The sequence below is a fragment of the Lepidochelys olivacea genome, assembly GCF_965140295.1.
Source record: "Lepidochelys olivacea isolate rLepOli2 genome assembly, chromosome: 10".
Lineage (NCBI taxonomy): Eukaryota > Metazoa > Chordata > Testudines > Cheloniidae > Lepidochelys > Lepidochelys olivacea.
Window position 1 is genome coordinate 76,864,867 of NC_140420.1, and position 26,876 is coordinate 76,891,742.

General features: G+C 38.0%; 1 protein-coding gene across 6 annotated transcripts in view; it reads left to right on the top strand.

The window, feature by feature from the left end:
- The window catches only part of MEF2A (myocyte enhancer factor 2A), a 161,423-nt gene that overhangs the window by 67,409 nt on the left and 67,138 nt on the right, over window positions 1–26,876 (top strand). For all 6 annotated transcript variants that reach the window (XM_084641480.1, XM_084641475.1, XM_084641477.1 and 3 more), the window contains exon 3: window positions 6,398–6,601. In XM_084641480.1, the coding sequence (XP_084497606.1) occupies window positions 6,398–6,601 (204 nt within the window). The remainder of the gene's footprint in view (window positions 1–6,397; window positions 6,602–26,876) is intronic.

The following is a 26,876-nucleotide window of genomic DNA, read 5'->3' on the forward strand; positions in this document are numbered from 1 at the left end:
GGGGAAGGTTCAAATTATGTGGATTTGATACAGCCTCTGCCATGCCCTTGGGGTGTAGCCCCCACTTGCTCTCATTTCTCCCCCTCCTGCCATCATGTGGCATGTACCTGCTGATTAACTTTCTATTATGAAAACTAATGGCATAATTTAGCATTCATCCTAAATATTTCTTGTCATAAACTGCCTGTTATACCACAGCTTCCCAACAGAGACTGGGCAAGGAGGGGGGAATGCCGGGGAATGTATGGGTTATAGGATGGAGAAGTGTGGAGTGTAGAAGGGAGATGGATTCTGGGATGTGTTCAGAGGAAAGCAGGAAGATACAAGAGGGAATGAGAATTGGGAGGACATGAGTGTGGGGGAAATTGTTCCAGACAGTCTGACAGCTTTAAAGAAGCAAAGTCGCTATGAAAGTAGCTTAACTGGACAGTACTCTCTGGCTGTGTTGGGCTGCTGCAGAGTGGCATAAAGCAGCCAGAGCATACAAATGAATTTGGCTATACAAATTTAAGTAAAAATGATTTAAAGTTCATACTTCATAACTTCGTATAATTGGAAACATCATATGATGATATCCTCGTGGTTTTTTTAGTGTTCATTTATGAAATGTTATCTTAGAGAAAAACTGACAGGCACACCATATTTTGATGCAGTTAAATTGAAAGTATATAATGGTAATTTGGGGGTAAAATACTAAGGGGAAGTTGTAGTTATTCTGAAACCAAACATTATAAACCAGGGATTGGCAACTTTTGGCACATGGCCCGCGAGGGGAAGCCCTCTGGCAGGCCAGGCTGGTTGGTTTACCTGCTGCGTTCACAGGTTCAGCTAATCGCGGCTTCCACTGGCCACGGTTTGCCGCTCCAGACCAATGGGGGCTGTGGGAAGGAGCGGCCAGCATATATCCCTCGGCCCACGCCACTTCCCGCAGCCTCCATTGGCCTGGAGCGGTGAACCGCGGCTAGTGGGAGCTCCGATCAGCTGAACTTGCAGACGCGGCAGGTAAACAAACTGGCCTGGCCTGCCAGGGGGGTTTACCCTGGTGGGCTGTGTGCCAAAGGTTGCCAATCCCTATTATAAACCCAGGAAATTTGGTGGTATGGACAAACTTCAAAAAGAAAGCCAAACATATTAAAATTTGGGAATGCATAGTTAAATACCATGACAACATTAATTTTTCCTGGAAGTGACACCATTGGGTGGTGAATAAGGGGGAAAAAAAATCAAATGTTTGTTTTAAAAAGAATTTAATTTAATAACCACAAATGCTAAACTGCATTAATCATACTCCTGGTTATTGCATGGTGTCACATGGTTATCATAGCTTTTTGTCTGGCAATGTGTATGTATGTATCAAGATTTAATGTTTTTCTAAAAGGTCTGCTCTACTTCAAACAGGAATTAATTCAGAGAAGTCCTCTGGTCTGTGTTCCACAAAACAGACTAGGTGAGCGCAGTGGTCCTTTCTGGCCTTAAAATCTATGAATCACAACGCTTGTGTAAGGTAATCAGTTATCTCTATATTACAGGTTTCAGAGTAGCAGCCGTGTTGGTCTGTATCCGCAAAAAGAAAAGGAGGACTTGTGGCACCTTAGAGACTAACAAATTTATTTGAGCATAAGCTTTCGTGAGCTACAGCTCACTTCATCGGATGCATTCAGTGGAAAATACAGTGGGGAGATTTATAGACACAGAGAACATGAAACAATGGGTGTTACCATACACACTGTAACGAGAGTGATCAGGTAAGGTGAGCTATTACCAGCAGGAGAGCAGGGGGGAAAAAACCTTTTGTAGTGATAATCAGGGTGTTGATTTCAGACCTAAAAGTGGCAATTCTTCAACAAAAAAACTTCAAAAACAGACTCCAACGAGAGACTGGTGAATTGGAATTAATTTGCAAACTGGATACAATTAACTTAGGCTTGAATAAAGATTGGGAGTGGATGGGTCTTTACACAAAGTAAAACTATTTCACCATATTTATTATTTATATTTATATAAATAATTTATTTATTTAAAAATAATTTATTTTTATTTATATTTCCAGCACAAATCCAGGTTTTGTGAATTTGTGTGGGGGGGTGGAGGGTGAGAAAACCTGGATTTGTGCTGGAAATGGCCCACCTGATGATCACTTTAGATAAGCTATTACCAGCAGGACAGTGGGGTGGGAGTAGGTATTGTTTCATATTCTCTGTGTATATATAAAGCCTGCTGCAGTTTCCACGATATGCATCTGAGGAAGTGAGCTGTAGCTCACGAAAGCTTATGCTCTAATAAATTGGTTAGTCTCTAAGGTGCCACAAGTACTCCTTTACTTTTTGCGAATACAGACTAACACGGCTGTTACTCTGAAACCTGTCATCCGATGAAGTGAGCTGTAGCTCACGAAAGCTTATGCTCAAATAAATGTTAGTCTCTAAGGTGCCACAAGTCCTCCTTTTCTTTTTGCGGACACAGACTAACACGGCTGCTACTCTGAAACCTGTTTGTGTTGAGTGCTTGATCATGGCATCATATGGAAGCCCAGAAATTCATAGAATATCAGGGTTGGAAGGGACCACAGTCCAACCCCCTGCTCAAAGCAGGACCAACCCCCAATTTTTGCCCCAGACCCCTAAATGGCCCCCTCAAGGATTGAACTCACTGCCCTGGGTTTAGCAGGCCAATGCTCAAACCACTGAGCTATCCCTCCACCCAAAAAAGTTCTGTTTGTTGTCTCTGAGTTTTAGCTAAAATTTCAGGTGCCTGAATAATAAATGGCACATGATAGCATTTCATTTGGTAAAATACTCTACAATGAGTTAAATTACTTTTGGCAGATCTGTCCACTAGGTTAAAAAAAAAAATCTACCTTAGTGTAACTGCTTCATCTTCAAGTGGTGGTCTGAGGGCGAGTCCATTACAATGTTCACAATGTGGGAGAATGATCATAGGTTGGCGAGCTGAATTTGTATTAATCTAGGATTGAGGCTTCAATTAACATTGGCAAACCAAAAGTATTGGATAGTGTTTCATGTTTTTGCCCTTCCAGCCACAGCTGGACAGTCAGTGACAGTCAGCTAAGTGAAACATAGCAATTTATAGGTCCAAAGTGGAGTCTGTAAACTCTTAAGATGGCAGAACTATATGATGATTGATGGCCATCAACTAGTGCAGGGTATAGCTGTGACGTACCCTAGTAGGGAATGGATCACTCAAAATTGCCCTGTTCTGTTCATTCCCTCTGAAGCATATGGCTTGGCCACTGACAGAGACAGGATACTGGGCTAGATGGACCAGTGGTCTGACCCAGTATAGCTGTTCTTATGTTATGTAATGAGGAATATGATATAGTGTGGGAATATTTCTTCAGAGCCCTTGATAGACTTGGTAAATCTTGCTTTTTTAACACCTTTATGGTTTACCGAAAAACATAAAGGAAGAGAAAGTGAGCAATGAATTTCCACTGATGAAAAATATTTCCTTAAAGTTGCCTAAAATTGAAAATAGAGAAAGCTATGTATTTTGGTTAACAAGGTTCAGCTTTAAGGAGAGAAAGGTGTTATGATACTATTAATGTTTCTTTTGTTTTCTGAACTCCAGTTCCCTTCAGCAGGAATCAGGCATCATCTTCCTACCCAAAGCTGAAGTCAATAGGGATCATGCAACTAAATCTCAGCACACAACTTTGAGAATGTATGCCTTATTGTTTAAAAATGTTTGTTTTTTTTATTTTGCTGGTATACATTTCAGCATGGTTTTGGTGGTGGTTCTCTTGCCCTTGCCTTCCAGCTACCTATAATACACAAGATTCTTTGAAGACACTGATGTTTTTTATAGAGCATTAACGTACCAAGAATTTTCCTTTGTATTTTGTAAGTCTAGGATTAAAGCTTTTTTCAGCATTTTACCTCATTTAAGTACCTGACCTGTGATATAAAAAGGGCCCCTGTCCTAATATACTGCAGCATGAGCAGCATGGCTGTTCTGTAATCCAGGGTTCCCCTAGTAAATGGTTACTGTCTGTGTATCTGTTTCTTTGAGTGAAGGGAATTGTTGTTCCACAATAGCTGAGGGCATAGAGGAACTTACACTAAAGCGACCATGAAATGAGAGCATTTTTCCTATCTATTTATCAAAGTGCTTGCAGTTCCCATTCTAAGATAACTGAAAGAATAAGAAATATTGAACAAAGTGAATGTATATTCAGAGTATTTAAATATAAAAGGATATAAAATCAACATAGAGGCATTTGATTTTGTCAACTTTTGTTCTGCTTTCCATACTTTTCCATTATGTATATTAAAATTAGGGCTATCAAGCGATTAAAAAAATTAATCGTGATTAATTGCATTGTTAAACAATAGTAGAATGTCATTTTTTTTGAATATTTTAGATGTGTTCTACATTTTCAAATATATTGATTTCAGTTACAACACAGAATACAAAGGGTACAGTGCTCACTTTGGATGTATTTTTGACTACAAATATTTGTATTGTAAAAAACAAAAGAAATAGTATTTTCAATGCACCTAATATAAGTACTGTAGTGCAATCTCTTTATCATGAAAGTTGAACTTCCAAATGTCGAATTATGTATTAAAAAAAAACTGCATTCAAAAATAAAACAATGTTAAACTTTAGAGCCTACTTCAGTCAATCGATTAGACAAACAAGTTTGTTTACATTTGCAGGAGATAATAGTGCCCACTTCTTGTTTACAATGTCACCTAAGAGTGAGAACAGGCGTTTGCATGGTACTGTTGTAGTCAGCGTCGCAAGACATTTATGTGCCAGATGTGCGAAATATTCATATGTCCCTTCATTCTTCAATCAGTATTCCAGAGGATATGCATCCATGCTGATGATGGGTACCGCTCGATAATGATCCAAAGCAGAGCGGACCAGTGCATGTTCATTTTCATCATCGGAGTCAGATGCCACCAGTAGAAGGTTGATTTTCTTTTTTGGTGGTTCGTGTTCTGTAGTTTCTGCATCTGAATGTTGCTCTTTTAAGACTTCTGAAAGCATGCTCCACATCTCGTCCCTCTCAGATTTTGGACAGCACTTCAGATTCTGAAACCTTGGGTCGAGTGCTGTTGCAATTTTTAGATCTCACATTGGTACCTTCTTTGCATTTTGTCAGATTTGTAGTGACAGTGTTTGTAAATCAAACAACATGTACTGGGTCATCATCTGAGAGTGCTATAACATAAAATATATGGCAGAATGTGAGTAAAACAGAGCAGGGGACATACAGTTCTCCCCCAATGTGTTCAGTCAGAAATTTAATTAACGCATTATTTTTTAACAAACATCATCAGCATAGAATCATGCCCTCCGGAATGTGGTTGAAGCATGAAGGGGCATAGGAATGTTTAGCATATATGGCATGTACATACCTTGCAACGCTGGCTACAAAAGTGCCATATGAACTCCTGTTCTCGCTTTCAGGTGACATTGTAAATAAGAAGCAGGCAGCAGTATCTCCCGTCAATGTAAATAAACTTGTTTGTCTTAGCACTTGGCTGAACAAATAGTAGGACTGAGGGGACTTGGAGGCTCTAAAGTTGTACATTGGTTTTTTGGGTTTTTTTGAGTGCACTTTATGTAACAAAAAAAAAATCTACATTTGTAAGTTACACTTTCACGGTAGAGATTGCACTACAGTACTTGTATGAGGTGAAATGAAAAATACTATTTCTTTATCATTTTACATTTTTACATTTTACAGTAATAAAAAATAATATAAAGGGATTACAGTACACTTTGTATTTTCTGTTGTAAAAGAAATCAATATATTTGAAAATGTAGAAAAACATCCAAAAATATGTAATAAATTTCAATTGGTATTCTATTGTTTAACAGTGTGATAAATTGTGATTAATTTTTTTAATTGCAGTTAATTTTTTTGAGTTAATTGTGTGAGTTAACTGCAGTTAAACAGCCCTAATTAAAATCTTAATTTTCAGTGACAATGAGGGGTAAGTGGATAACATCACTACATGGATCAGTTATAAAGAGCTCACCAAGTATGACCCTCTCAGTATATCTGGGCTCTACAGTTTCTAGGGACAGATCCATTTAGCAGTTTTTTTTAGTAGACTAATTTTGTTTATTACAATTAAGAGTTTGGCTCTTGTATAGTTATGGTTTTAGTAGAAGATACTGTTCCCATCAACTTCTATTTCACTTGTATAACACTGTGTTAATGACATGACCGTATATTTGAGTCGGAGAAATGAGAATTCACAGTGAATGTTAAACTTGACTGCATGCTTATAGTAGATGTCTTGTTACTAGAAGTTTAAAGTGCCAGCTATCAACTGACACTCCTTTTTATGTGTTAATTATAGGCATTCAAAGTTTTGTTCTGTCATTTGAAAAACCTCCACTCTTCTTCCTTGTGTAGGTGACCTTTACGAAGAGGAAATTTGGATTAATGAAGAAGGCATACGAACTTAGTGTGCTCTGTGACTGTGAAATAGCACTCATCATTTTTAACAGCTCTAACAAACTCTTTCAGTATGCCAGCACTGATATGGACAAAGTTCTACTCAAATACACAGAATACAATGAACCCCATGAGAGCAGAACCAACTCGGATATTGTTGAGGTAACAACTTGAAAAGATGATCAATTTTCTTAACTTCCTAGTATTTGTTTTGGCAAAATGTAGAGCAGTAAAGGGCTGTTTAAAGTATGTTAAGTAAAATATTTTTGAGTAAGCATTTTAAAAACAGTAGTTATTAAATATGATTTGCTATTTTTCAATTCTATATTTCTCAGTTATAGCTAATGTCACATTTGGTGGTCAAAAGAACCACCGTTTCCACAGTAATCCAATATTGTGAATATTTATTAATAGATATATATTTGCTTCTGTGTTAATAGCTAAAGCACAACTACTATGAGAACTCATCAATTCTCACTTTCTGGTTGAATGTCTAAACTAAATAGTAATAGAAACTATGGATTTTCCTTTCAATTGTAGCCTTGCCATAGTGTGGCTGAATTCTTATAAAAGCTATCAAATATTTCCTTGATATTAATGGGCCAAGTTCTGCACAGCTTCTCTTGTAACTGCACTGCTTTCAAAGGATTGCACAAGTGTAACTGAGCAGAATTTGGTCTGTTGTGTCTTATCTGTTGCACAACTATGTGTCGTTTTATTATGTGTCTAAAGTGTCTAAATCTATTTTTATGGCAAAAATGTATTGATAAATTATTTAATTTGTATTAAAACTACTTTTGTACTTTTTTAGCCTTTCAGTATTTTTCCTGTTATGCTCAAAAAGAGAGGATAAAAACAATCAGAATGTGGAGGTACCTGGTCCTCTTGTTTGTTCACTATATGAAAAATATAAAAGTTCTCAACATTCCACTACTGTAGGTTTATGGTAGTCTTAATATTACTGTACCTTTAAAGAAAATTGTCTTACATTTTAAATAACTGTCATTTTTATTATTTTCCCTACAAATTTTCTTTAGCATTAATCTTTTAAAATAGGATTATATATTTATATTATATTTAATTGGGGATTGGTCCTGCTTTGAGCAGGGGATTGGACTAGATGACCTCCTGAGGTCCCTTCCAACCCTGATGTTCTATGATTTAAAATGTCTAATGAGAAAGAAAGATCCTCAAACGTTGAAAACACGTTAGGTAAAAAAATTGAATCCAGTGCCCTTGGAAACAATATATTGACAAACATAAATGTTACAATTTAAATAAAATTGGGTCTCATTCACTGTTTGAGGAAGTAATGGTTAAATGTGTATATAATAAATTTGTAAGTGAAGTTTAATAGTGTTGTCTTGTAACACATGCTAACAGCATTTCTCTGTGTTCCCCTCTAGTGGCTAGACCATATATGGAGACTTGATTTGGCTGCTGCCTCCAAGCTAATGGACTCAGTCCTTTAGGTCAAGCACTAGAGGCTCATGCTTTTAGAGTCAGAAGTGCTGGATTCAACCCTTTAGGGGTTTTGTTACAAGAGGTTCAAACTTTTAAAAAAGGAGGAGTGAGGATCCCAAACTGCTGCACAATGACCAATAGCTACCAGTAGACCTGATGATATTTGGTCTGTGCTTCAATTGAAATTAGAAGCTCCAATGTTCTAGCCAAACTTTACGCATCATTCACCCACTGGAGACAGTTTTGGAATGCTGATTAATATAGATAATTTGGCTCCATTGATTGACTCTGTTGTAAATCCACAAGATTATGAGGAAGTTAGTCCTGTTTATGATCCATCTCGAAACAGAATTCATAGCAGCAGAAAATCGGGGAGTAAACAAGCTCTTCATATTTACTCTTATATCCCAGTTGGTTAGCAAGGGAAAGATGTCAACCTACCAGATTTATATGATGAACTTTATAATTCATTGATACTGGTAATACATACCTGATTGGATAGACTTGAGGAAACAGTTATTACATCTTTGGGTTGACACAAATAAAGTATGCACAAAGTCGATATAATTACGAGCAGAGGGAAAGAAAACTGTTAACCCTCAGTTCTGTTGTTGCAGATAACATACAAGGAGCCTCTTATTGTGTCTGGATCTGTTACAGACCCTTATTGCCTTTTCTATAGTTCTGTTGTATGTAGTTCTTAGATTATCAGAGCTAGATTAGTTAATTTTTTAGGGACTTTTCCTTGTCCTCTATACACAACACTGCCATACATGAAACACAGCCCTCAGCCTCTGTAGATCAGCCCTCTGGACTCTGAATCTCCCTAAAATGATGTCTTCTGAACCCTTTCTGGATGCAGATTTAGCAAAATTAAAAGAAACCAAGTTGAGGGGTCATCTTGAAAATGCATAGCCTTTCAAGAGTTTTTCGCCCCTAGAACTGCATGAATCCCTATGCAGTTATCACAGTTATATCGATCTCTATTTCCTGTTGCTCACACAAATATCTAGTAATTGCTTCCTCCTGTCTGGCCAGTAAAACTGATATTATCCTTATTGATGGATTATCAAGATCATCAGAGGTAGGTAAGGTAGGCTGACCTCTTTCCTTAGAGATACATTCCAGATTAAAAAATAGATTAAAAAAGTAATATTATGTAGCTAATATTCAGTTCTGTTATGAAAAGTATCTCAGGGACAATGTAGAATTTCATACTCACTTCACAGGGAAAACATTGGCGGGGGGTGGAGGAGGGAAGGGGCATGCATGGCTTTTTAAAATCAGCTAGTACTGCATTCTCAACATGGGACCTGAGACCATTGAATTCATCGCCTAAAATTACTGTTTAGCTCTCTTGGGTGTTGCTGCTCAGACAATTAACAGATAATTTTTCAGGTGAGGGAAGGATGGGATAGTTTTGCTTGCCAACATACAAATATTTGCTCAACTTCAGCTACTTCTCCTCCTTGATTTGGATAAGATTTGTTCCTGGAGGGCTGTGAATAATACTCAGGATATACAGAAATAAATATCCTGCTTCTTCTGTTTCAGAGATCCGTTTTTGTATTTCAGTTACTGTATCTAGGTATTTATACCATGCCCATTAACATAATGTTTGAGTAAATTCCCAAGGAGTTGAGTGGGAGCTCTGGGGACATATAATTGTGGTCTTTTTCCACCAGGTTAAACTTTAAGTAAAAGGATGAGCCTCTTTTCTCTTAATGTTAATGTATAAAATGCTTAACTGATGGAAGGTTTATATAATCTTACACGCCTTTTTATTTTTATGATTTTTAGATGCATCCTGATATTCTAACGTAGTTTTTTTTCTTATGCCATTAACTTACTGCTGCTTCTTTCTCCCTAAAAAATACAGAATATATTTCACAAAAGGTTGTTAGCCATTCAAAGGCAGTTTAGATATTAGCAGCTCCAGGTGGGAGATCCTGGAGAATTATTATTTATTATTGTGTTACGATAGCACCATGAACAATGATCTTGTTATGTTAGGCACTGTAGAAACACAGAGGGGGAAAAAAAGACAGTACATGCCCCAAGAGTTCACAATCTTTCACCATCATCTCCCATTCCTAAATGACCTTTATTCCACCTCATTCATAGCTGTCCCTGCTATTGTGCAGTAATCTTGTGGTAATGAGTTCCATGGTTTAATCCTGCATATAGTATGTATTTAAAAAACATTTTTTTCAGCTTTATATTTGTTGCCTTTAAATTTAATTGGGTGTCACCTTGTTCTTATATTGTGAGAGTTATTAGAAATGCCCAGCTGATCTTTTGTAGGGCAACTTAGTAACCAGCCAGTGTTGAGTGCAAAGGAACGATAAACAGTACATCCTTTTAATCAGAAACCAAAACCTATCCTTGAGGATCTGAAGTTTTGAAGGCAGCTCTTGAACTTGTGTCACAGAAATGGTATATTATGCTTCTACATATGGTTATGTTCTTATTCATTATGAAAACAATGGTCTAAGCACATTTAAGAAACCTCTAATGTCTGTGAAATAATCATATTACTGTTTGCATTTTGTCTGATCAAGAAGATTACCAGACTAGATATGGACCATAGTGAAAATTATTTGTTCTCTTCTATCCTGTCAAAATACAAACAAACAAAAAAAACCCCTCACAGATGCCATTGTTTTATTTTTGATGTTGCTGGCCTGATTTAAAAAGACAAAATCCAAGAATTTCATGGTTATACCTTCACTATCTGTAACTCATATGTTCTGCAATAACTTGCACAATTGAAGTAAAAATATATAGTTCCTTGAAATAACAAAACCCAGTCTTATAGGTTAGGGACAAAGTGATAGCCTTAATTTTGAATTTTCTTATCTTAAATCTGCCACTTCATCACTGTAATTTATCTTTAATTTAATTTTCTACAAACAATTGATACTCTGCCATGGCAGTATTCAATTAGCATTTGAACTGAAGATGAAATGTTTGCTAATTTAGTTTAACAAAGGAGAGATGAACTGCAGTCAAGAATCTGGTTAGCTACCAAAGTACCCAAATCCTTTAGTCCAATGGATCTGAAAGCTTTTTCTCTCCCGAGTAAAACAGGTGAAAAAAGAACAACTGTCACCTGTTCGGCTACTCTGTGATGTTGGCAAATACCCTCCAAACGTCTTTCTTTGTTAAGGTGATTTTTCAGTATTTGATGCCTAGGAATTTGTTATTGGCTATGATTGATTTTTGTATAAAAGGCAGTTTACAAAAAAAAGTAGTGTTTTTTGGAGATAGAAAAGGAGTACTTTGGCACCTTAGAGACTAACCAATTTATCTACAGCTCACTTCATTGGATGCATCCAATGAAGTGAGCTGTAGCTCACGAAAGCTTATGCTCAGATAAATTGGTTAGTCTCTAAGGTACCACAAGTACTCCTTTTCTGTTTGCAAATACAGACCAACACGGCAGCTACTCTGAAACCTTTTTGGAGGTAAGCTCTAGTGATTAAGGGAATGTTTTCAAAAGCCTCTAAGGGCATGTCCACACAGTGCGGTGATGCGTTCTTCTTGGGTGTCATTTCTGAAGCACACGGATGTGCTGCTCATTACTTGGTCGGTGTAGATCCTGCTGGTGTGCACTAAAGGTTCCATAGTGCACTTTAATCTAGTTCTGTGCACTAGACTAGAGAACCTTTAGCGCACACTAGCAAGGTCTACACTATCACCAGCAGGAGAGTGAGTTTGTGGGGGGAGGGGGTGGAGGGTGAGAAAACCTGGATTTGTGCTGGAAATGGCCCAACTTGATGATCACTTTAGATAAGCTATTACCAGCAGGACAGTGGGTGGGAGGAGGTATTGTTTCATATTCTCTGTGTGTATATAAAGTCTGCTGCAGTTTCCACGGTATGCATCCGATGAAGTGAGCTGTAGCTCACGAAAGCTCATGCTCAAATAAATTGGTTAGTCTCTAAGGTGCCACAAGTACTCCTTTTCTTTTTACACTGACCAAGTTATACATAGCACGTTAGTACACTTTAGAAATCAAATCCCAGTGGAGTGCATTATCTCACTTAGTAGAAAAGCCTTAAGTCCCAATTTCAAACGTGACTTAGGTGCTTAGGAGGCTAAGTCCCATGGACTTTGGCTCCTAAGAGTTAGAGACGAGGTGGGTGAGGTAATATTTTTTTATTGGACCAAGTTCTGTGTAAGCTCAAAAGTTTGTCTCTCTCATCAACAGAAGTTAGTCCAGTAAAAGATATCACCTCACTCCCTTGTCTGATATCTTGGGACCAACACGGCTACAACACCAATGCACCTAAGGATTGTCAATTTTGAAATTGTTGCTTAGGCTCCTACATCACTTGTGTGCTTTTGAAAGTTCCACAGTAGTTGATCTAACCTGTTGTGGAATGTGTATAAGTAATTCATTGCTTTAAAGTCACTGTATTAATATTTTTCAAGGCCGAAGGGTACCAACACTCTGTTAGGTATCTTACAGGCTACTGATCTGAAATTTGATCTTTTTGAAATGCAGTGTCTAAGTGGTTAGTTCATACTTCTGCTTTAGTATCAAATGGCAAACTCCAGTTCTTCATTCTCCTCCACATTCAAGAGGCGAAACTGCCCTTATATCCTACAAGGCTCATCACCTTTTGTTTATACTGTAGTGTCACGAAAGAGATGAAATTATGTTGACTTTCAATTACTGTGAGATGATGTCCAGTCATTTCAAATGTGATGGGTTTCAGAGGGGTAGCCGAGTTAGTCTGTATCAGCAAAAACAACGAGGAGTCTTTGTGGCACCTAAGAGACTAAAAGAAAAGGAGTACTAGTGGCACCTTAGAGACCAACCAATTTATTTGAGCATAAACTTTTGTGAGCTACAGCATTTCGATGAAGTGAGCTGTAGCTCACAAAAGCTTATGCTCAAATAAATTCATTAGTCTCTAAGGTGCCACTAATACTCCTTTTCTTTTTTGCGAATACAGACTAGCATGGCTGCTACTTTGAAACCTAAGAGACTAACAAATTTATTTTGGCATAAGCTTTTGTGGGCTAAAAGGGGTAGCCCACAAAAGCTTATGCCTAAATAAATTTGTTAGTCTCTTAGGTGCCACAAGGACTCCTTGTTGTTTTTCCAGTAATTTCAAAAAACAACATGAAATGAATAGCGTGGTTCTCCTAACTGTCCCTTCACTGGAAGCAGAGTTGTAACCAAAATCTTGCTCAAACTGGATACTGAGATGGTTGTTTAAGAAGAAGTGGGAAACATTTCATAGGAGTTTAATATAAAAGAATATAACTTCATATAAATCAATTCTATTTTATACATATTAAATGACAATTGCATATACACAATTACGTTATGTGCTGCAATTAATTATATATTAATATATATATTAAGATATAAATAAAACTAAGTAACACTTGACAAATTCACTTGCCTACTTGAGTTTGGTGAGTAAGGAATCCTGAATCATATTTGTCGTGGCTTAGAATCACCTCAGGATCAGCTTTATCCCCTTGCATTGTTGGTACAATATATAATGCGGTTCTATCTCAGTAGTGGGGGAGGGAGCCAACCCGTCGAACACCAGCTTGCTTTTCAGTCTTGTATGTACTCATAACCAGTAAGAAAATCTTCTGTCTAGTGACCTTCTTATTTACTCTGAAGTACACAGTAGATCTTTCAGAGTAGCAGCCGTGTTAGTCTGTATCCGCAAAAAGAAAAGGAGGACTTGTGGCACCTTAGAGACTAACGAATTTATTTGAGCATAAGCTTTCGTGAGCTACAGCTCACTTCATCGGATGCAGTGAGCTGTAGCTCATGAAAGCTTATGCTCAAATAAATTTGTTAATCTCTAAGGTGCCACAAGTACTCCTTTTCTTTTTACAGTAGATCTTTTTATCTTGGACAGTCTGTATGGATGTTTAATAACTGTGAAAAAGTACAACAGTCTCTATCACAAAAATGTATATCTACATTAATTGGTATAGTTTAATTTATACAATGTTGCTATACTAGAATAATGATCACCGGACCATTGTTTCCTGGTTTGAAATAAATTGAGGTGATCTTGATGATTGTGTAAATTAGCTTAGCTCTTACGTAATGGGAAATGCTTTTCCTGTGATGATTTTGCATGGCATTAATGATTTTTTTGATAGTAGGTTTGCATCCATGTATTATTTCTGTCTTGTGGATTGTCATTGCTGTTGCTGAAAGGTGAAAAAAAGTATATGTATCTTACTGTTATGCTAACTGGAAGCAAGCCGATGTACACAAATATGCAATTTCCTAAAATAGTGCAAACAAGCTATGCTCTGAATCTAATATTTTAGTGTGTAGAAAGAGCAATATACATTTAACATTGGGTCACACTTTGATTATAAACAACTACGAGTATCTATCCTCTTATGATCAAAAACAGCATGTGCACTAGAAGAGACTTGTTTGTTAAGGTCCATGGCTTTTGAGTGTAGTATGCAGATCTCATCCACACATGCAAGGCCTGCAGCATAAACAAGCAGATGTACCTCCACAGCTAGATGAAGTGTGTGCCTGAGGATAAGTGTAACTCTGTAGAGATCAGAGAAGTTGGTGTGGAAACACTAAGGTTACAAGCCGAAAGCTAGGGAATAAGATAGGTGTAGTGTTCCTGTTTTTACCAGCCTCGTTTTGTTTTGTTATGATTTTTGACCCTGGATACAGGTAACCAACACACTCACTGAAATTAAGTTCTTCACCTTTTTATAAAAAGAAAAGGAGTACTTGTGGCACCTTAGAGACTAACCAATTTATTTGAGCATAAGCTTTCGTGAGCTACAGCTCACTTCATCAGATGCATATCGTGATTACAGTATGCTTTTACCATATTTTGAGGGTACTTGAAAGAATTCCATAGTCTTTTTTTCATTTGGGTGAAGTTGATGAAAAACTCTTAAGAGCTTGCCTTCATGAACAGTTAGTTCATGGCAAGCTATGGTGTGAATCTGCCCCACCCAGCCTGCTGTGGACCAAGCTCTGAAGTGCATTAATAGTTCGTTAATGCACTTTGGTCTAGTCCTCTTTGAAACAGGAGTAGACCCAAGTGCATTAATGACACATTAATGTGTCATCAGGGTCCAGGTGGACAGTTAATCCGCAGCAGGCTAGTGTGGGGTAAATTCACTCCTCTGCTTGCCGTGAGCTGAATATTTGTGTAGACTAATATTTAAAAGCCCTACATTTTTAAAAATAATGTAATCTCTGCCCAAAAAAAGAGAGGAAAAAAAAAAAAAGAAAATGGAAAAGACCTTGAGTACACTAGTTCTGTTTTCCTTCCAGTGTTGGATTGTTCCCTCTTTTGAATACTTACTGATTATGTCCAGTCTTGTTTTGTGTGTGCCAAGAAATAGGTTTTCCATCATATCTATTGAGAGATGCTATATGAGGTGAGAGATAAATGAAATAAGAAGTCAGAGAACAAGTGATAGCTGATGTCAACTAATATCATCTGCATAAAAGGTGATGAGGCTTAAACCAGCCAATGAAATGTTTCAGAAGAGAAGCCTCACAGTATTTCAAAAAGAGGGCCAAAGAATCAATTTTTAGTCATTTTTTGAATGGTATGAAAACGCAGCTTCAATCAGAAATGAAAAGAAAACTAATTCCTGAAAGTAGAGCCCTCTAAAAGTTCTTCTCATATTCTTCATATTTGTAAACTCCTTTCTTTAGTTGCAAGTTTAGTTGCACTGTAGCTGTGATGAATTCATACATATATATACTCATAATGGAGTTCATGTCACGCAGTAAGTTATAGCATCTTTTTTGTACATAGAGGCCAAATTCTTTGATGATTTACAGCCCATTGATTTCACTGAGATTCTATGGTGGGGAGTCAGTTCACATTTTCTGTTACCCTCCTGATTTACTCATAGCTGTTAAATAGCCATAAAACTAATAAATTCAGTGATGTTGACTAATTTTATCCATTTAAATTTGTTTTTCTCTGAAAGTAGATCTTCATGCAGGCTGCCAAAGTTGGACAAGAGTGTATTTTTAAATAGCTTTACAAGCCGAGAGTGTCATTTTTTTTATTTCACTAACATATTTGATATCTCTGCAATGAAATGTTTTGCACAGTAGGTGCATATTATGTATGTAGGTGGGGAGGTCTTGGCTTTGTATTTAAAGCATATTTTGTTATATAAAAGACTATTGTTTGTAATTTAGAGCTATATGGAATGTGTCAGTAGCTTCCTCTTTTCATGGCTGATTTATGCTGTGTAGTTTATGCACACATTACAAGGAGGAGGGAGAAAAATTGTTCTCATTAATCCCTGAGGATAGGACAAGAAGGAATGAGCTTAAATTGAAGCAAGGGAGGTTTAGGTTGGATATTAGGAAAAACTTCCTAACTGTCAAGGTGGTTAAGCCCTGGAATAAATTGCCTAGGGGGGATGTGGAATCTTCGTCATTGGAGATTTTTAAGAGCAGGTTAGACCATGACCTGTCAGGGATGGTCTAGAATACTTAGTCCTGCCTTGAATGCAGGAGGCTGCATTAGATGGCCTCTTGGGGCACCTTCCAGCCCTAGGATTCTAAGTGCTTTCTACTCTGGGATTGCACAATGGGTACTCAATCCAGATTCCAATTAGTATTATAATGTGTATCTCCCTTGGTCATCACATGTAGTCCAATATTGTTATTCCACCAACCTCTGACATATTAGTTCTTAAAAACACTAGCATAAAACAGAATGGCTGAAAAATGGGAGTGATCTGAGGCTGAGTAGCCAGGGGAGAAGAGAAAGGGAGAAAAAATTCACGGATAGGGAAGAAGTAATATAAGTAAAGGGGAGAAAAATAGATGTTACAGAAACATTCCTTGTTTGTCAATCATAATCAAGAAGCGCTTTTCTCTTAAAGAACAACAACAACAACAAAAACCAAAACAGGTACCAAGAAGTGGCAGCAGCAATGGGGAAGTCCACATCACCTGTCTATGGTTACCAGAACTATGCTGTTGACCCCTATTTTTTGTCATTGCTGGAACACTGTGAAAGAACAAATTCCTGATACACTGTCTGTAAATATTTCAGGTTACATTTCTACAGTAGCAGACTTTTTTGCACTACCAAGCAAAATTATCTCCATGTTGACCTGACACAGTGCTTTGGAGAGCACAAGGCAAATAAAACAGAATATTATGTGTAATGTTGCAGAAATTATATTTGACTAATGCAGCGGTTCTCAAGCTGTGGGTCAGGACCCCAAAGTGGGTTGGGACCCATTTTAATGGGGTCGCCAGAGCTGTCTTAGACTTGCTGGGGTCCAGAGCTGAAGCCCAAGCCCCACCGTTATGGGCCGAAACCCGAGGGCTTCAGCCCTGGGTTGTGGGGTTCAGGTTACAGGCCCCCTGTCTGGGGCTGAAGCCCTTGAATAAATTGTCAGCTTTGCCCCCCCACGCCCGAAGTGGCGGGGCTTGGGCTTTGTCCCCCGCACCCGGGGTGGCGGGGCTCAGGCTTTGGTCCCCCCCCCCCCCCGGGGTCATGTAGTAATTTTTGTTGTCAGAAGGGAGGCGCAATGCAATTAAGTTTGAGAATCCCTGGACTAATGTATCTGTTTGGCACAAAAGTTGATCAAGAATAGTTTTGAGTGTTTAAAATAATGTAAGAAACAGGTTGCAATCTGGAGCCTTAAATTTGTTTCCTTTTTGAACACTTTTCCCATTGGTTATACCAGTAAATCTGATCATGTAAGTTAGTCTATAGTTGAGACAAAGTGGGTGAGGTAATACCAATAAGAAATACTATCTAATCCACATTGTCTCTTTTAATATTCTGGGACCAACATGGCTACAACAACATTGCAAACAATTATATAGCTGTACAGTTTAGAACTCTAAACTATTGCAACTTATTTTGCAAATTAATATTCAAAAGGTTTATGGTGTAGGTCTACACTACAGACCCATTGGTATACCTACATCTCTCAGTGGTGTGAAAAATCCACACCCCTAAGTGAAGTAGTTACACCAACCTAACCGCTGGTGTAGACAGTGCTGTGTTGGTGGGAGAGCCTCTCCTGCTGATATAGCTACACCTCTCACAGAGTTGGATTAACTACATCAACAGGAGAAGCTCTCCCATTGGCATAGGAGCATCTTTACTTACGCACTACAGTGGCGCAGCTGTACTGATGCAGTGTTTTAAGTGTAGTGCCTTCAGATTTGTCATAATTTTCTCATACATAGAAAATCCACAGAATTGAAAAATGACTGTTGGGGTTGACGCCAATCTATATAGGACCACAGAAACAGCTCATTGGTCAAAATTCTTGGTGCTCACACAGCTCTACTTACAAAAGTTAGGTAACTGCCTCACAGCTCTAACCTTCTGCCTGAGTCTGCTTAGTTTATTAACAAGAAGATTAAAAGGTGACTTTATTACTGTGTACAAGTACTTTCATGGAGAGGAAAACACTCGGTACTGAAGGGCTTTTTAATCTCGTGGGAAAAGGTATAATAAGAGCCAATGGCTGGAAGCTGAAGCCAGACAAATTCAAATGAGAAATAAGGCATAATTTTTTAAAAGTGAGAGTGATTAAAATATTGGGGCAAACTGCCAAGTGACGTGATGGATTTTCCATCGCTTGACATATTCATGTCAAGACTGGATGCCTTTCTGGAAGATATAGTATGATCAAATACAAGTTATTTGACTCAATACAGGGGTAAATTGGTGAAATTTAATGATTTGTGGTATACAGGAAGTCGGATTGGATGTTCTAATTGTCTTCTGGCTTTAAACTCTGTGAATCTATGGAGACTATTAATCCTACTTTGAGTCAGATACAGTGTGGTCTTAGCATACTGCTGCAAACTTTTTCTGATTGTGGATGCCGTTATATGTCGGTTTTGTCTGTTCACTTCAGATATTGCCAGCCATCAGTGAACAATTCTTATTGTCCGCGAACAATTCAAAAGGATAAATGGGCCGGCTGTCCAACCAACTGGGATTAACAACATAAAATCCCATCTCTAGTTCATTCATGGCATTCCTTTAGACAACATGTGTCGTTTACTGCAGCGGGGTTGAAGATTAAAAGTCCAGACCTGGAAATAAATGTTGTCTTTCACACCATTGACTGCTTGTGAAAATAGTATCAATCCTGATCATTCTTTAAAAATACAAATAAGTTAAAAGGGTTAGTCTAAGAATAACTGTAGCTTTTGAAGATACTAATAAAGTGAACAAAAATTAACAAAAAATTGCCTTTCGTATAAATTTAACTTGTTCCAGTAGCTTAATTTAGTAACTTCAACCCCAATGTTAACAGTATTTATTGTTCTGATTTGATTTCAGCTTTGCCACATTCATAGATTCACAGATATTAAGGTCATTATACTAGTCTATTAAAGCATACAATGGTTGTGATTGCTTAAAGACTTCTTAAAAAAAGACTCTGTATTACAGTGCTGACCTTTATGATACAATCATAATAGAAAGGAAATTAATCTGACAGAATGGAACAGAGGAATAACATTTTCTTATAGATATTGCTGGCTCAGTTCCAACATTGTGTAGCCATCTAGGTAGCTAAATGTATTTGTACACTCAGTTATAGGTTGTCCTAAACGGAACTACTTGATAATATTGGATGTATGCATAATATTGGGGAAAAAAGACTACATCAAATAATTATTTTCTCAGAATATAAAAATAATTTTCAAGAGGTGTATAATAATCAAATATTGGTTTGTTACCTTCTTTAATGTTAAGACTACTGTCTTTTAAGCAAATAACTGCTGAAGAATAATAATAATCCAAAGGAAAAATTACAAAATTCGATACGATTTTGGGGTAAGAAAGAAAGCTGAAAATGTTGAGAAGGAAACTTTGTAAAAACTTTTGCCTCAAATTGTAGAAAACATAATTACATAACTGAGACTAAAATATTAATATAATGTTGATACAATCAGAATTCTTACTTTTTAGCTCCCTTCTGAGAAAGTATAGTGTCAATAGTTATCAGAAGCAAGAATGCAGTGACAAACACTTAGTGAATCTATGGGTATGTTGCCCTGAAAGCATGAAGGCTTTCTGATTAACTTGGAGAGAAGCCCAATCTGTCTTGATTCACTAAAGAATTATGTAAAAGTAGTTTTGTGTGCAAGATTTTAAAAAACCATTTTTTTTGAGGTTGAACAGATTCACTTTGGTGCAGATATTTGCAATATATGTTGGCGATTATGGGCCAGCTGTCCGTAATCGGTATGCCAAGAGAAGTTTACCTGGAATGAGACAGAAACAAATCAAAGAGGGCTTTAGAACATAATTCCGTGGAAAGAAGCTTGTACATTTAATACTCTCCAAACTGTTCCTTTTGTTTTGTTTAATTTTTATTTTTTTCCAGTGATGTCTATTGCAATAAAATCCCAAATCATAAAGCGTTTTTTCCATATGAGGTTAGAGGAGGGGGAATAGTTTCCAAGAAAGGTGAAAATATTTTCACAATGACAAAACTTAAAAATATTTTGGAAAAAGAGAAATGACATCTCTTTTGTGTGTTTGTGACTAGGTTTGTCCTACACTTACAAATATTTTGAGCCTGAAAGACAGTTCATTCAGTGTTATGTTCTTAAATATGAACTAAGGTATTTTATTTAACTTTGAAATCTTCCCATAAAATCATGTTGTTGTAGTTGTATTTATCCACTTTAAAAGTAAAACATGCAGATAGAATCTTTATGTTGGTATTGCACAAATTGTTTCTTTTGGCACTGTGATGACTAAGTAACTTGACATGTTGTTTTTTAAAAATGACACACGTTATTCGTGATGTTAGGAAAGCTGACACTGTAGAAAAAAGTTTCTTTGTTGCCAGTTAGATAATGTCATTTTGTATTACCTGATGTCTGATATATGGAGAATTGCCAGAAGTAGAATAGATTAAAAAAGATAACAGCTCTGGGCTGATGAAAAATACAGCATTCTCTTTTCATATTGTTTCATGTTTGGACAAATCACATTTTAATTTTTGTCTCTAGATAACCTGAAGCTATAGTTTCCGCTTGTCCTAACCAGCGTCTGGACTAATGTATGTAGAGCTAACAAAGACAGAGTAGCTGCACCTTTGACATGAAGCTAATGTTTGTATTTTTATCTTCAGTTTAAAGAAAATAGAATTTTCCCATTTACTTGGTTCTAAAGGAATGAAGCTGCTTTTTCTTATAGTTCATGGACATTTTGACACACATCTGTGTGCCTAGATAGATATTCATTCCACCCCTCTGGTTTAAACTACTAATTTAAAAGCAAAAATTAGAAATGTCAAGTTTATCTTTGAATTGTATCATCCTCTGCAGGATGAGGGATGTTTTATATAGAATTTGGTTTACATTGATTTGCACCTTACTTTCAGCTTCCTTGATTTTTTTACTTGAATTTGTTTTTTACTGGAAGCAGAAACAAACTTTCAGAGGAAAGAATGACTGCTAGAGAATGAATTGACAGCATCTGCTGCTAAGTCATTTAGAATCCATACATAGGATAAATTATGTTCCTCTAAATATAATTGTAAAAGAGATAAGTGAGTTAGTGATTGTGGACTGTCATTTTAAAGATTTTTGTTTTGGCTTTTTGTTGTTCCACAAACACTGATCCTGTGTTGTTAGCATTTGTATTCTGATCTACCAAATTCTAAACTGTGTCTGTATTTAATTCAGTGGAAAGCTATACATTCAGATAAAACACCTTGGTAGATAAGTACATGGTCATCCCCAAAGTACTTGAAGAACAGAGGCACTGTCTATTCAAGACACTCAAAACAATTAAGTTGAAGTTGAACCATAGATAAGAGTCAGGTGCCAATACTAATTTATAACTAGTTTTTATATTTTAAAAAGCCATATACCAGGGATCAGCAACCTTTGGCACCAGTGAAAGCCCTTGGCGGGCCAGGCCGGTTTGTTTACCTGCCGTGTCCGCAGGTTCGTCCAGTTGCAGCTCCCACTGGCTGCAGTTCATCGCTCCAGGACACTGGGGGTTGCGGGAAGGGCGGCAAGCACATCACTCGGCCCGCACTGCTTCCTGCAGCCCCCATTGGCCTGGAGCGGGCCATGTGCGAAAGGCTGCTGATCCCTGCCATATACTATGTAAAGAATCCTAAAATGCAATGAAAATATATATGGACTCAATACTTCAGAAGTATTCAAATGCTCTTCAAAATTTAGTATGCTGTGTGACTGCATGGGTGTGATGGGTTTAGATTAAAACACAAAACAAGTTTATTAACTACAATAAGATAGATTTTAAGTGATTACCTAGTAAATAAAGAAAACGCAAACTAAGCTTAATGTACTAGAAGGATAGGATTTGAATTAATAATCTCTCACCCTGACTGATGATACAAGCAGGCTTGCAGATTCTAAAGGCACAAGCCGCACTTGCTTTGCAGTTTGGGCTCCCCATCCTTGTTCCAAGTCCTTTTCTTTCAAAGCTTTTCGTATATGTTCAGTTGTAGGAGAGTGAAGAACAACAGAAGAGGTCACTCCCTGCCTTATATAGCTTTAGCATATGTTCCAAAAACAGTTCCCATTCCAGTTTGTTGAAAAATACAGGTACCCAAAATGGAGTCCAGTCATGTGGGCTGGTCACATGCCCATGCCTATTGTTTTCCCTAGTGGCGCCCTTCACAATCATCTATTTAGACTAGAAGCATCTTGCCTAGTGGGTGTCATCCAGGTGTGACTACATGTAAAATACAGCTACATGGTCAGTATTCATAACTTCAGATATAAAAAAAATATATGCATACAAATAGGATAATCATAGTCAGCAAATCATAACTTTTCCAATGATACCTTACATGACCCATCTTGTACAAAATGCATCATAACTGTGCCATAATCATATCATATATATATATATATATATATAATACCACTATGAAGAAAATGGGGTGTAGTGTCACAATGGGTATTTTAAATTTTGATAAGGATTACGGATACAGTCATTAATTAGAGCATATCTATAACAAAACCTTCATCTAGCATACATTATCTCTGGTTTCCTAAGTCTAGCTTCCGTGGCATCTCTGGCTGGTAGTCAGCCTGCTTGGCAAAGCACTGCTGATGGTAAGATTACTCACAGCTGAGTTCAGACTTCAACACTGTTCTTTCTTTCCTTCTCTGTCTTGCCGTGATATTAGTGAAATGCTAGTGAGATTCAGATGCTAGTGAGATAAAAGAGCATTCAGTACAGGACTATTGTGACAATAGGGTCTATAACCAGGGCTCCGTGTCTGTCACAGAGGTCAAGGATGTCATGGATTCTATGACTTTCTGTGACTTCCGTAGCGGCCAGTGTGGCTGACCCCAGGGCCACCCAAGCCCCAAGGCCAGCTGCACCAGCCACTGCTGGGGCTGGTCCCAGGGACTACCTGAGCAGCAGTCCCGGGGCAGCAGGAGCAGCTGCAACTTGGTGGCCCCCAGCAGTGGTCCCGGGAGTAGCTGGAGCAGAGGGAGGAGGGCGGCCCCAGCGATGGCTGAAGCAGCTGCCGCTCAGCGACCCCTGGCAGCTGGTGCTGCTGGCCACCAGGCCTCCCTCCCGAGCAGTGGCCCACAGGGGTATTCACAAGTAGCAGTCCCCCCTTGCAGCGTGCTCCCCAGAGCAGCATCTCCCCACAGGGCTCCCAGAGCAGTGGCCCCCCCAGCTAAGATTTAGGCAGGGGTATTTATAGTACAAGTCTACTATAAATACAAGTCATGGACAGGTCACAGGCTGTGAATCATAGGCACCAACGCTGTGGGTGCTCCAGGACTGGTGCACCCCCGGAAAGAAAGTAGAGGGTGCTTAGCACCCACTGGCAGCCAGCTCCCTCCCTCCCTCCACCGCCAGTGCTTCCTGCCCACCGGCAGCCTCACCAATCATTTCTTCCTTCCTCCCACCATCTCGTGCATGCCGCAATCAGCTGTTTTGTGGCATGCAGGAGGCTCTGGGAGGAATGGGGATGGGGCATGCTCAAGAGATTGGGCAGGAAGAGGCCGGATGAGGGTGGTGGCTTGGGGGAAGGGGGTCAGGTGGTGGCAGGGCCTGGAGCAGAGCGGGGGTGTTGAGCACCCCCTCGGCGTAGAGGAAGCCAGTGCCTATGCCAGCAATTTTTGTTTATTGCCTGTGACGTGTCCATGACTTTTATTAAAAATACCCATGACTAAATCATAGCCTTACCTATAACTTTTGGCTGTTTATGAATTAACCATGAAAAGTAGGTCAAGTTATTTTTAATGAAGAGTGCTATAAACTGGAAAAAAAAAAGGAATTAGTCCAAACAAAAAGGCATACTGATATAACTCAAGGACTGTTTTGAGATCATGCTTGGTAAACAAGAAAATGTCGGTCTGGAAATTAATGAACCAAATTGGCGTGTCAGAAACTAGGCCTATTTGGTGGCCAAAATAATGAGGGGGAGGGGCTATTCTACCCACTACACCCTTTTTGGGTCCTTAAAAAAAGAGACTTTAAGGGGAAAATACCTGATGGAGGCTACTGAAGCAAGCTTCACCATCACGGCTGCCACCCCCACCATCTCCTTGGACCCTGAGCTTTCGTTGTCATAATCCTGCAAAATGTTCTGACCAGAACAGGCCAGAGAGAGAGGGATCTAGATAATATTACCACCTCTGTCAGCTCCAGCTAAATCCTAAACCCCACCTGGGATAAAATGGAATCAGAGTTTAATGGCAGCAACAACAGCAGCTGCAACCCATTTCAACTAACTTCTTCTCTTTTCCCAAGAAAGACAGTTACTGCCATCTTCAATACTAGCTAAGAGACTGTCAAACAAAGGGGTTTTCCTTCTAAAAATTCTCTCTAGCTATGGAAAAGGGGAACAAGGGATGTTAAAATGAAAACTTTAATACTTTACATTTCAAATATTTAACTGTTTTCCTTCTTTTCTTTGCCCTTAATAAAAGGGGGAAAGGATTTTTAATGATGTGTTTGCCATGATACCAAGCAGGCTGAGATCTCTATGTACAAAACCCTAGACCTTGGTGAACACTGGTTTGACCCTTGTGATCAATGTGACAGGACCAATCTTTTTGAACACAAATGACACTCTCCTTTTCTCAAATAACTTGCTAAATATTTGGGTTTGGTTCCCATCCCTGCCGTAAGTATTTATTGCTTGATGTATGCCTGGCAAATTTCCAGAGCTGTGGTCCAGATCTTAAAATTTTGAATAGTTGAGACCTGAACAGACACCTTCTTTTTAAAGTACACTAAATTGCATGCTGGTGTGGGGCAAGTCCCTGTTAAATGGAATGCTGAGGGGTAGTTTACTCCATAAGGGGAATCGCTATCTGCAAGGAACATTCTGCAATTATTAGTTAATTTTAAATTACCTTTAATTATTATGGTTTCAAATTATTGGATCGTGCTGTCCTCTTAGATGACATAGCATTTTCATGAAGATCACATTAAACTTATAACCATATTAGCTAGTAAAGATGTGAGCTATTTATACCTGTTAAATCTGAAGAATGTTTTAAAATCTAATTACAAAAAGATTTAAACACCCTTCATTTGCACTGTACTGTACTCTCCTTTACAATGTACTATAAGTAAACTTAATTGGAATAATGTGAAGTATTGAACATTCATAACAGCAAGAGCAAAATCTGTTTCCATTATTGCTAGAGTATTTTATTTTCAAGATGATGTTTGCTCAAGATGATGAATACTCTTACCACTTGCATATTTGACTGCAGAAAATTCCTGCTATCATGCTATGAATTAAATTTTATATACAATTTTCTCATAATTTAACTTTCCAGTATGAAAAGTCTACTTGATACAACTTGCTTTTAAATCCAAATCTGAATAATCTTTTTAAGTCTGTTAATCACTCAGTTCTGAGTATATGGAAAGCAAATCACAAACTGCAGTATTTGAGGAAAAGATTAAATTAAAACTGGCATTGTACCAGGTTTTCTACTGATCCAACCAAATTATTGTTTGAAATTTCAGATTACAAAATAATCTAGTGTACAGGATTGGGTACATTGTTTTGTCATGTGCTTGTCAAACTCTTGATTAAGGGTCTCCTCAGTGAGTTATGTACGATTCCTTTCAGGATGCATAAATCATTTGGAATAACACCCAATTGCATAAACATGTACATTTTAATCATCACTTAGGTTGAAAATGATAGATTGCCAGGATAAAACTAGTTTTCTTTTCTCTGATGAAAGAATTGAATTGCATTACATTTGTTTTCTTTTTGATTTTATGTGCTAGGATATCACCTGGCTTATTGGATGTATGACTGTACATCTTAAAGGAAGATTTGTTGTTTCTGCAACTTCTCAAATGAGGGTTTAATATTTTTAGCCCAGACTTTACTTAGACAATGGTCTATAAACAGCCATATAATGCATGGTGTAGTGTGGAACTCATGATCCTTGTCCATGGCTATTGTAGCTGACAAAGGTGGAATCCACTTGTGTTTAAAAGCAAGTGATATACTGTATATTAAAAATAAGTAGACCATAGTATCCTATTTATCTGGTATTTCTCAAAAATGCTAAATTAAAACATGCTTTTAGACTGACCCATTAAAACCAGGCATTTTTTAATCATTCATAAATAAAGATGCCATTTTAAAGTGAAATAACCAGGGCTACTTTGAATGATTGATTGTCTATGTGAATTCTGCTCTTAATGCACATGCATCCAAGATTGGATTCTTTTGGCCAGTGGTGGCATTTGAGGGGTCACACCTGCATCCTGAATGTTGTGTCCCTTCCATAACCCTGGGGGTAGAAATGGCAGAGCAAGCCCAGCCATTCATCAGTTCCTTCATCATTACAGAATTCCAGAGAAGCAGGACTCTGTAATGGTGGGAAGGGAGAGTGGGGCATGGAATCAATGTGAAAAGTACATCTGGAAGAACACAGTTGCTGTCTTCTTTCTACTGACCTTTTTAGGAGCCTTTGGCCTCACTATGTACT